The 11,585-nt window shown below is 47.6% G+C and overlaps 1 protein-coding gene across 3 annotated transcripts in view; it reads left to right on the top strand.

Moving 5' to 3' along the window:
- Positions 1 to 11,585, top strand: part of LOC149325871 (uncharacterized) — a 141,979-nt gene that overhangs the window by 55,250 nt on the left and 75,144 nt on the right. The window contains exon 4 of one of the 3 annotated variants that reach the window (XM_089563888.1): positions 10,973 to 11,108. The exons of 1 other annotated variant lie outside the window; for it this stretch is intronic. In XM_089563888.1, the coding sequence (XP_089420014.1) occupies positions 10,973 to 11,079 (107 nt within the window). In that variant the 3' untranslated portion in view covers positions 11,080 to 11,108. Of the gene's footprint in view, positions 1 to 10,972 lie in introns of all 3 variants that reach the window. One more of the 3 variants, XM_089563884.1, reaches the window with a different exon arrangement.

Below are 11,585 nucleotides of genomic sequence, written 5' to 3' on the forward strand. Positions count from 1 at the left end.
TAGGCTGTGTCGTGCCTCCCAGAGGTGGAGGAGGTGGTTATCCACCGCCGGGTTCGCCTCTGAGAGTTGAACATTTTGCTCGACTGATTTCAAGTGGGATACTAGGTGTTGGGACCACGTTGAGTATCCTTGGTCCATTATCGATTGAGGATTGGTGTAGCTGCTCCTAAATTTGGTCCAGTCGGGTAGTTTTGCATTGGCCTGTGGTCTTGTTAGTGGCTTGGTATGGATTGTAGTGGTTATTATGCAGTGGTCGCTACCGAGGGATTCCTCCGTGTTCCTCCAATCTGCATAGCGAATATTTTTCGTAAAGGTGAGGTCCGGACACGTATCGCGTGTAACGGAGTTACCTATACGGGTGGGTTGCGCGGGATCCGTGTGAAGAGTAAGGCCCAGTGTGGAAACAAGCTCCGCCAACTTGCGTCCGCGTTTCTCTTCACGTGTGTACCCCCATAAGGTGCTGGGAGCATTAAAGTCCCCAACGATTATGAGGGGATCCCGATTCGCGACCTTCAAAGCCCGGCTGAAGATATCTGCGAATGTAACATTTGGTAGCTTTGGGGGACAGTAAATGTTGAGTATGTGCAATGGGGGGTCCTGTTTGCGTAGCGGAAGGATTGTCACCATTACAAAATGTGACATTAGCGCTAAGATCCAGGTAAACCTGGGAGGCCGTGTAATTTTTATGTACGCAGAGGCAGCTCTGCGCATCCTGCTGGTACACCGTGTAACTGGCAAGGGTGGCGCCATTTCCTGGCTCCTGAAGGGCCACCACAGCAGGTAATTCTGGGAAAGTTGTAAGGAAAAGGCGTAGATCGGCTCGCTTTGTGCGTGCCTTGAATCCGCGACAGTTCCACTGTACAATTTGAATAGGGATCGAATTGCTTCGCGGATGCTTCCTATTTCTAGGGGCGCCCGCCATGATCGAGGGTAGAGTTGTGAGTTTGGAGAGAGGAGGCTTGAGAGGCAGTGGCTCCAAAGAGAGGAGCGTTCTCTATACTGAGGATGGCACAGGGGACCTCTTCTTCTTCTCCGGCGATTCGACGCCTAGACGCTTTGAGCTGCCGGCCTGCAAAGGTTTTGAGCGGGCCAGCGCGCTTGGGAGCGCGGGTTAGTTGAGCGAACTGAGCGGTTATGAGGTTTGGGATAGATGCCGCAAGGTGGCTAATTTTGTTGAGTGCCGCCGTAAGTGTGGCATTGATTTGCGTTTCCAATGCGGATATTCTGTTGTTAACTTGAGTTTCGAGCGCGCTCACTCTCGCCTCGAGTGCCGTGAGGGCATGCGCAGCCTCTCCTGAAGGGGTTGCGTCGCTTTCCATTGCCTCTGCTGCGGGTGAGGCAGAGGTGAGGTTGGGGGAATTTTGGCGGGCCTCCGCTATTGCGAGGCGCTTTTGAAAATTTGCAACCTGCTCGCGGAGAGCAGATATTTCTTTTTGTTCGGCAGAGATTGGCCGTGGTTGGGATTGGGAAGGGGGAGGGAAGGGAGAAGCTGCCCTGCCCGCGCCGCTCACCTGGGAGTGTTGCTTGACAACGTTTGCCCACGTCTTGGAGCCGCCGTTCTGGGGAGGTCCGAGGGGCTTCGCTGCACCGGGTTGAGGCGGCGGTGGCGCAGCTGGAGGGTTTCCCTGGCTCCCGGTAGAGGAATTCACAGGCTGGTCCATGGCTTGGTCGGCAGCCTTGGCCTTCAGCTTGTCCGGGCGACGCTTGCCACGCTTGCGTCGGTTCCGCTTCGATTTACGCCCGCGCTCGGCATGCGTGGGCTGGATAGCGCGATATTTAGCCGTACAAGCAGGACCCCCCGTGGCATGGGCCCCGCCGCACACTGAACACTTTGGGTTGCACTGGTGAGGGGCCCGCACCCCCTCAACTAGTAGAGCCTGCTGTCCGCACAGGCCACACCGGTCCAGCCTCTGGCCGGGGCAGGCGTCCACGCGGTGGCCGACCACACCGCAATGTCGGCAGGCTGGAATGGTTCGCTGGTAAGGCCTAACTTGTACAAGCTCCGAGTCGTAGTGCACAATACGTGGCTTCTCTGTTCCGGCGAAAGTCAGTCTCGCTTTGTTGGATGTCCCAAATTTTCGCACTTCCACGATGGTGCCGTAGCGCCATTGGAGCCTAGTACGGAGCGAGTCCGTAGTTTCAGAGTTACGGACGGTAATGACGCCGTAGCAGACGTCCTTGCCGTCTTGGCGCAGGTGCCCCACAAGGGGGACACTCCCGTCGGGTCCATTAAGTTCAAATTCGCCGATGATACGGTCGGCTAGCTCAGGTTTCGCAGTCTGAACAATAATGAGGTTTTGTTCTCTTACCAGTATTATGGTAAGGTCAGTTTCGGGTTGCGTGCCCAGGAGAGCCGTGAACGGCCGGCCGTAGCCGGTCTCCTGGAAAGTCTCGTACAACGAGACGCGGGTCCGGGGCTTGATCACGACGACGTAGTCGTCTGGAGCAGGCTTGGGAATAACAGGCGGTTTCCACTTCGTGAGCAGTCGCCGACTGCGGCCCGCCGCGCGCGGGGCGGGTGACTGCTGGTTTCCGGCGTGAACGCCGGCCGCGTCTACGGACGCCGGCTTGAAGGCTTGGTCTTGCGCTCGGCGCAGCACTGCGGCTTTCAACGCGGCGCTGCGAAATCTTGCCGAATCTGGGCCTCCGGTTGCCGCCTGGGTAACCGTTGCCGAAACTGGGCCTTCGGTTGCCGCTGGGTTAACCGTTGTCCAGTGCATGTTTTCGGGGTCGTAGCCTCGGCAGGAGATTTGCGTAGCAGCCATACTGGCGTCAGTGGCCAGAGGCCCCGATGTGCCGCGTACCGGTTCGGCCGTTAGGCCTAGCCGCGCCACCGGCCCGATCGGGCCATGTGTTGCCCGAAAAAGGGGTTTAGCCGGGCCCACCTTGGAAAAAACTGGTGTCCAGATGTTCCCGACAGCTTTCGGTGCACGTTGGGGATGATCTTGCTAGGGTCAGGCGGAAACTTCCGCTGCTCCGGCTGAAAATCGCCGGAGCCGACGAGCAGCACGTCTGACTCCCCGTGCTAACGCGCACGTCCCCCGTGACGGCGAGCGCGGTTGCAAAAAGCAACATGAAGAAGCCTTTCTCCAATGTGAATTAGGAGTGGTGTACATGATCCCCCTGTCCTGCGGTAAGTACTATATTGGGTAGACAGGGCGTTGCCTCAATGACCGTATAAGGGATCATGCTCAAAATCTGATACAAGATAAGCTTGCGATTCTAGTTTCGCACGTAATGGGGGGCAGCTGCGCGCCACGGTTTAAGGAAGCAACGGTTTTAGGCAGGAGTAAAAGCACAAAAGCAAGAGTTCTCTTGGAGGCCTTTCATATTCATAAAAAGGCTAGCCAGTGCATCAGCGTCCCTTCCATAAGTTTGTACTCGGCTGAGCGCGTTTTTTTTTTTTGACTACGTCAAGTAAAGACGTCATGTAATTTCATGTAACGGCTGAGCGCGTGAGTTTGCACAACGTAGTGTAAAAACGATATGTAAATTCCTGGCCCGTTCTTTTGGTCGTCTGTTCATTCTCGAAGTTATGTCTCTAAAAAAAGCTCTCAGGCAGGTAGACACGATCCCGCCAATGCTATTCACCAAGCGTTTACAGGACGAAACGTCATTTGTGGTTCGCCATGGTCAGTGGCCAGGGAATCTTATCAAGCCATGGTTCCTGGCCAGACGGTATGCCGTCGAACCCTCGACAACGTTTACAGGAGGAATTCAACCGCCTGGATTGGGAGCAGCTGGGCGTAACAGTCAATGGATGCTACCATAGTAATCTGTTATTCGCTGATGACACTGCCTTGTTAAGTCGATCAGGAGGTTAACGGCAAAGCAGGATCAATGGCTTAACTGGCAGAACCAGAAAGGTAGGTCTAAAAATTAACATGGACAAAACCAAGGTAATGCTGACCAGTCTCGAAAGGGAACAGCAGCTTACAATTAGTAGCGAGGTGTTGGAAGCTGTAAGGGAATGCGTGTGCTTAGGGCAGATAGTGACCGCATGTCGGGATCATGAGCGGGAATAACTAGAAGAATAAGAATGGGGTGGAGCGCATTTGGCAGGTTATCTCATATAAAGAATGTATGTTTACCCACATCCCTGAAGAGAAAAGTATATAATAAATGCATCTTGCCGCTCCTAACCTATGCGTCAGAAATGTGGAAGCTAACGAAAATTGTTTTTCCTAAGGACAACGAAGCGAGCTGCGGAAAGGAAATCTGCATTTTCAGCGTTGAGATAAGAAAAGTGCAGAGTCCAGGAGATCGTGCTGTCGACAGCACGCTATTCTGGTCTCTGCCCTTTTCCTGTCTCAACGTTGACAGCACGCTAAAAGAAAGCGCTTTTCTCGTCGTATGTGTTTCATCTCCGTCCTTGTCTAAGTTTTGCTCCCACTTCACTTATATCAAAAAGGGGCAGAGAGGGTCGGGAAATAAACACGGATTAATGGGAAAGATGGGATGCGCAAATGGAACAATCCCAAGAAAGAAGACGGGACGGGCGCAAACTAGCAACTGAGGTTTATTCAGAGAATCGACATTTATACATAAGCATGTCAGCACTGGCAACGAAGGGCATCAAAGGCAGCTAGGGCGGATAAAAAACGAGACAAAAACACGTTTCCTGAAAACGTGTTTTGTTTCTGAACAGCTGTATGCTTGTCATATGTGTACTCACGTTTTTTGCCGCGGATGCCCCACCTGCCTGGGCCATGTATATGTATGGTCTGCAGTATCTGCAAATATAAAATAAATAAATAAATAAATAATTAAACATGATGACCTGAATCCACCTAGTGTTTTTATCTCGTTTTTTATCCGCCCATCTGCCGTTGATGCCCTTTGCTGCCAGTGCTGACATGCTTATGTATAAATGTCGATTCCCTGAATAAACCTCAGTTGCTAGTTTGCGCCCGCCCCGTCTTCTTTCTTGTGATTGTTCCATGTGCTCATCCCATCTTTCTAACGCAATATGAACGAACCTGCCCAACAACGCATCCTACGGTTTACTGACATCGTAGTTGAAATAAAAGAAAGTAATGGGCTTGGGTAGGGCAGTAAAGCGAATTCAAGGTAACGGATAACTTCCAAGAGTAACGGAATGGATTCCAAGAGAAGGAAAGCGTACCAGGTAGCGGCAGAAAGTTAGGTGGGCGGATGAGACGACGAAGTTTGCGGGGACATGGTGGCTGCGGGCTCCGCAGAGCAGGACTCATTGGAGAGATTTGCGAGAGGCCTCTGCCCTGCAATGGGCCTAGTCAGGCTGATCATGATGATGCTAGGTATTTATATATTTATTTATTTATCATCATACCGGCAGCGCCATTATCCGGCATTACAGTGTGTGTGTGTGCGGGGGGGGGGGGGGGTTGAAAACGAAAAAAGTATACAAATGCCAGTGCGTGCAAGTGGCTAAAAAAAAAGATAACATTGAGATAGAAAGAACACACAATTATTATACATACAAAATGTCACAGCATGGAAGAAAATGAATCATTTGATAATATGCACACTGCTTCCTCAGGCAGCTTGTTCCATTGCGAAGTCGTTTTGGGAAAAAAAGACATTTTGAAAAGGTTAGTCCGGCATCTGTATTCTTTAAGTCAATGATCTCCCCGCAAAGAGAAATAATCAAATAATATATTTGGTTCGGTCCATTCCGGTTCATGAATGAAATATATTATGAAATAATTTTAAACGCAGAACTTTCCTACGCTTTTGAAGTGTGTCACAACCCAAAGCTTTTTTCGCGCTCGTTACACTAAGAACTTAGCTACACTAGTAAACTTAGTGCTCATTCCTTTCATGCGAAGTTTTTTTATTTTAAATTGTATATCATTTGTGATTGCTTGATGCGTCATGACCCCTAAAACGATGTTTCACGTGGTTGATGATCAACTCAGTAGCACTATATATGTGCTCATATTGACCACAATACAATAGCAGAAATACAACCTTCTGCATATTATATTGCGGTTTCAGAAATAATGGATTGCCTCCGTATTCCAGCGAAGATCAAATCGATTACTCCTCGCCAGGTAAACACCGCCACGTCTGAAGGAAAAAATCAATGAAGCACGTACAGTCATATTCCTTATATAGACGGACGTGGTTCATATGTTGCTCGTATTCTTGTCATAATTTTTTACTTGTCAGCAGGAATGAGCTTGGGTGGGAGAACACTACACTCAGCCTATACAAATGTTACTTGGCCCACAATGTCGTATAACTTTATCTAGTCTGATCAGGTAATATGTGCTCTTTTGTTTAAGGGCTGGACATGCTGTAGATAGTAAGCGTTTTCGCAGTTTCCAGGGTCAAATTTTATTTTTCATTAATGTGATGTGCCGCATGCGCAATAGGCTCAAAGTTTAATAATAATAAATAATGCATAAATGCCTTATCAAGCCGATGAACACAGCGAGATAAAAAAACTGAACCTGATCTTGCAGATTTAGGGCATAAAATGGCCCGTTCGAACTGCTTTCTGCAGCCTACAAGAGCTGGGCGGCTGCATTCAGTTGTATGTATACGGAAGCGACGAGTTCGTTGTTGTCCGACATGCAACTTAACGCCACCTTGACTGTTTTTTAAACACCACGCGGCAAAGAATCTGCATTGCCGAAGACCGACTGAAGATGTCGTGATCGAGCATTGCCTACTGGATATACACAACTACTTTCGTTACTGGAGCGTCAGAGTACGGCAAGTAAATAGGTGCGCCATTAAAGCTAGGAAGATACATAATTCACGTACGCGCTGTACGCGCGCGCGAAAACCGTGCTGGCTTGCAGGTGACGCAAGCGGGTGTCCACACTATGGAGGGTTAGCCATTGCGTCCAGAGGTGGCGACTGTCCTCAATCTTGCGGCCAGCCTGTGAATATTAAGCGCAGTTTCAATGTACTCCAGCGAAAGGTGATGGACTTTCCAGTCGAACGACGTGCTTGATGACAACGGTTTCCTTTCATGTTGTTTCCAAGTTTGATCATTCATTACTGTAAGGTTTCTGCCGTTGTTAAACTGACTTTGCCGACGAGTTTGTTAATTGAGGCGTCTATCTGACACGAAAATTTACTTCTAGATCCTAATTCGGCCAATACCTTCTCACTATATAAGCAAAGTTTTACGAAGAAAAAACAATCAGTGCCTGTCTTTAAACAAGCACCCCTTTTCACAGTCTAAATGTAATGTCATTTTTTTTTTGCGTACACCAGCCTCATTAATTGCTTTTTTTAGGAGTACTCTGTACCTATCCGGCTGTCGATAAGACGGTATGATTGCAATATTAACCGTGGATATCTCTGCTGTCTTCTTTGCTGTTATTCGCAAATATTTCTGACATGAAAAAGTGAAACTGTGGAAAAAGAAATACCTACTTTAATGCCGTACGACTTTATATGTGGGTGATTCATTGGAAGTGAACCGAAATTCAAAAACAAAAAGGTATTTTTAAGCCGAAATAAGCCTTTATCGCCTCATCGTTGTCGACAGAAGGTTGTAAGAAGAGATGTGAAGCTTTTCTAGTCAGACCAGAAAAAAATAATAAAACAGATTATGAAATTGGTCGAGTGCGAGAATCGAACTAGGATCTCCGGAGTGCGACATGAGCACGCTAAGCACTCCGCCATGCCAGCCCGAGTGTTTGGAGTGAACAAAGCGCGTCTAGTGAATACGGTGTCTTCGTTCACTTCCATCTTCCTCCATTCTCTTACGGCGAGGTTCACGTGTCCACCGAGATATGCGAGACAAATACATTTCCTTTGCTCAAAAACCAGTTTACCGATGAGCAAGGCGTAAAGCCGAACAGGCAATGGCGTTCTGTGGATTTTCTGGCAGCGTTGCAAGACGCTGTCGCGCTACACTCTTATGGCCCATCTCCATGGACACATCGGAGGCGCACCAGCGCAGCGCTTACGCGCCCAGCGCCGCACCGCGACAAGCGTCGTAAAACACATGCAACTCGATGGCCTGTCGCGGCTACCGCGTTCAGCTCGGCTCGGCGAAGCAAACGGCGCGAAGGGCCGTACCGGATGCCGAGAGAACTACGTTCTCTGATTGGTTACACAGACCGCAAACCAGCGAGTCACTTCCGGCGCCGGCGCGAGCGAGGCGCGAGCGAGGCGCGAATATCTGACATGGACAGATATTTGCCAAGCGCCAGCGCCGGCTCGCGTCGGCGCGTCGCGCATGCGCAGTCCGGCTCCGGCGTACGCTGGTACGCGTAGGCGCTGCGCTGGTGCGCCTCGAATGTGTCCATGGAGATGGGCCTTTAGAGGCGAACGTTAACATCTTTACCACACATCAGTGACACAAGCAGCAACACCGCGCTGAAGGCTTTCGCCTCACCGCACTTTTGGTCAACAAAGTGCCCCACTGAATTTTTTTAGTTATGAAGGTGGCTTTGCAGGCCCAATATTACCTGCGGTAGGAGACACCAGCAAAGAGGTGATTACTGTTAGCTGACCAGATAATTTCTGATATTTAACTGTTTAATTCATACAGGTCGGCACCAGGGGGCAGTTAGAGATTTGAAGCTGTTTGAAGAGAGATTTGAAGAGATTTGAAGATTTGAAGAAATAGCTAAGGCGGAAAATAGACCTCTGTTTATAGCCTTTATAGACATAAGCGGTGCATACGATAACGTGAACAGGGAACTCCTGTGGAGCATATTGAAAGATTTAGGTATTGGTGATGAGGTAATTGATTTTCTACAGGAAATCTACCGAGATAATGAAGTTGAAATTACATGGGAAGGGAAAAAAAGTACCACAACTGTAGGGGTGCACAAAGGATTAAGGCAAGGTTGCCCTCTATCACCGCTGCTGTTCATGCTTTACGTGATAAATATGGAAAGAAGGCTAGAAGAAAGTAATCTGGGTTATAATCTATCGTACAGATTAGGTGGAAATGTAGTTGAGCAGCGACTCCCGGGTTTAATGTATGCGGACGATATTGTACTGTTAGCAGATAGCCAGGAAGATTTACAAACTTTGGTTAATTGCTGTGGAGACGAAGGAGACGCTCTAGGATTCAGTTTTAGCGCAACTAAATCAGGTGTGATGATTTTTAACGATACAACTGATCAGGTGCTTACAATACAAGGCCACGAAATACCCAAGGTGGCCGAATACAAATACCTCGGGATATGGCTAAACGAAGGGCAGATATACACGGAAAAGCATGAACAGGCTCTTAGGGCAAAAGGACGAAGAGACGCCGGGATAATGAAACATAGGGCATTATGGGGGTACAACAAATATGAAGTACTAAGAGGTATTTGGAAAGGAATAATGGTGCCGGGACTTACTTTCGGCAATGCGGTTCTGTGCTTAAGGGCAGAAGTTCAGTCGAGATTAGAAGTAAATCAGAGAGCTGTTGGAAGATTAGCACTAGGTGCCCACGGCAAAACCACAAACGAGGCAGTACAAGGGGATATGGGCTGGGCATCGTTCGAGGCACGGGAAGCTAAGAGTAAAATACTATATGAAGAACGCCTGAGGAAATTGGACGATAACAGATGGGCAGCTAAGGTATTTAAATATTTATACAGAAAGAACGTTGACTCACAGTGGCGGAAAAGAACTAGAAAACTAACCAGTAAGTATGCCGGTCATGAGGACGGAGAAAGAAAGAGCATTAAACGACAGGTTAAAAACGCGGAAGTTAAAAATTGGATGAATTCAATGGAAAAGAAACATAGTGTAGAACTATATCGATTCTGGAAAAGGCAGATCAGGAAAGAATTTTTCTATGATAACTCAAGAGGCAGTGCCCTACTTTTTGAAGCTAGATCAGGGTGTCTTAGAACGCGCAGCTACAAAAAGAAATTTAACGAAGAAGATGACACATGTGCAGTGTGTGGTAGATCTGTGGAAACAATTGAACACCTCATAATCAAATGTGATGGTATCCATCCGGATGTCGATGCAGGCACAGTCACTCTTTCTGAGGCCCTAGGGTTTAAAGATAACAATGGTCATGTAAATAAATCTGCAGTGGAAGTCAGCAAAAAGCGATTGGAGGATTGGTGGTTGAAAAGCAGAGATGTGGCATAAGGTTAGAATAGTAGGAAACCGTAGGCAAAGTTGATGGAGAATATTAATGAGAATTGCCAACACAGTAAACAAAAAAAAAATAAATAAAGAAAAGCTGAGCATGGTGGCAATTGCCACCACCCCGTTTCAAAGGGGGCGCTCCTATCCATCCATCCATCCATCCTGTTCTTTATTATTATCCATATATTTTTTATAATTTATAAAACGCGATTGGCCTCGGCGCTGCGGCCCAACAAATTCTGACTACATAGTGCCAAAATGCATGCACTTTTGAAAAGCATGCAGGCAAGGAGACCTCTCCAGCACATGTATCCTATCGAAATAGCCAAATTTTGCCGAGCCACAGCGTTAACGGTTATCGAGTTTTCGAAACTTTTAACCACTGATATGGCTATTACTAATGACGGATAAGCATCTCTAAATCAGACAGGTGTCTAACCGCAACCGTTGAAAAGTTAATTATCACAAACTTGTTAACCACCTAACTACTTAACAAATTCGCGTGTAAACTTTTCCCGGACAATTTAGTGGGCACAAACATTGGTTTCATTTATTTCTTGGCTTCGTTTTACTGCCGCCTTCTATCGGTACCCACGTGTTCCTGCTATCGAAAAGCGCCATTTTTGTCATGCGCTTGCTCCCATGCTAATATGTGGGTGACTTGTCATTTATACATGAAGAGTGGTGTTTCTAAAGTGAGCTTGAAGGTTATCGTGCGTCTTCTCTACATCAAAGTGTTTTTTTTTCCTTCGCCTTACTTATTGGTGTCAATGGTCTCATTGAGCCTGTACATCTTTCCATCAGCGTGTGCATCAATATGTGCGTTATCTTTATTAGTACATGCCTGCCGCTATTCATGATTACTACCATTTCAAATTGTGCATATCCTTTGTTCTTCTGCTTGCATGATTGCATCCAGATCTGCGGAACGGTTCCGGAATTGCATGCTGGACGCCGAGCACTGCTACGTGTTACTACTGCATGGCGGCCGAGCCCTGCGAATGCTTTGGATTCTCAACGCCATAGTAGATCTAAATTCACCATTAAATTTTACCCTGCCTGCAAACAGCGCACGTGAAAACACTGCTGAATCATGGGGGATCGGCATTTTCAGCCTTATGTGGCTCCTTTTTTTGCTTCAAGTAAGTTACTGCAGTGCAGATATCCGAAAGGTCCACATTTGAATGCCATAGAGCTAACACAGCTGGATTCCTTAACCTTTGAAAGGTAATATTTTCTGCTTACTATACGTATCTGAAGTACGATGCACTGATGAAGTGAGTTGAAAATGCTCACAGAAATGCAAAGTCCTGAGTAAAGTTGGTGGTAATAGTGTTTGACCACCTCCTTATCATCAGAATGTTTAAAGTTGTTCAATCATGGACTCATCAACACCACACTTTATACCTTCTTATAATCTCCAAGAAAAGGAAAGAATAAAGTGCAGTTCATTCGAATACAGCTTTTCTCGGAAGCTCATATAGTTGGGTACGGTACATGAAAGAATGACGAATATGCTGGCGCAGGGGATC

This window comes from Amblyomma mixtum, chromosome 10, assembly GCF_055824585.1.
Source record: "Amblyomma mixtum isolate Tamu chromosome 10, ASM5582458v1, whole genome shotgun sequence".
NCBI classification, from domain to species: Eukaryota; Metazoa; Arthropoda; class Arachnida; order Ixodida; family Ixodidae; genus Amblyomma; species Amblyomma mixtum.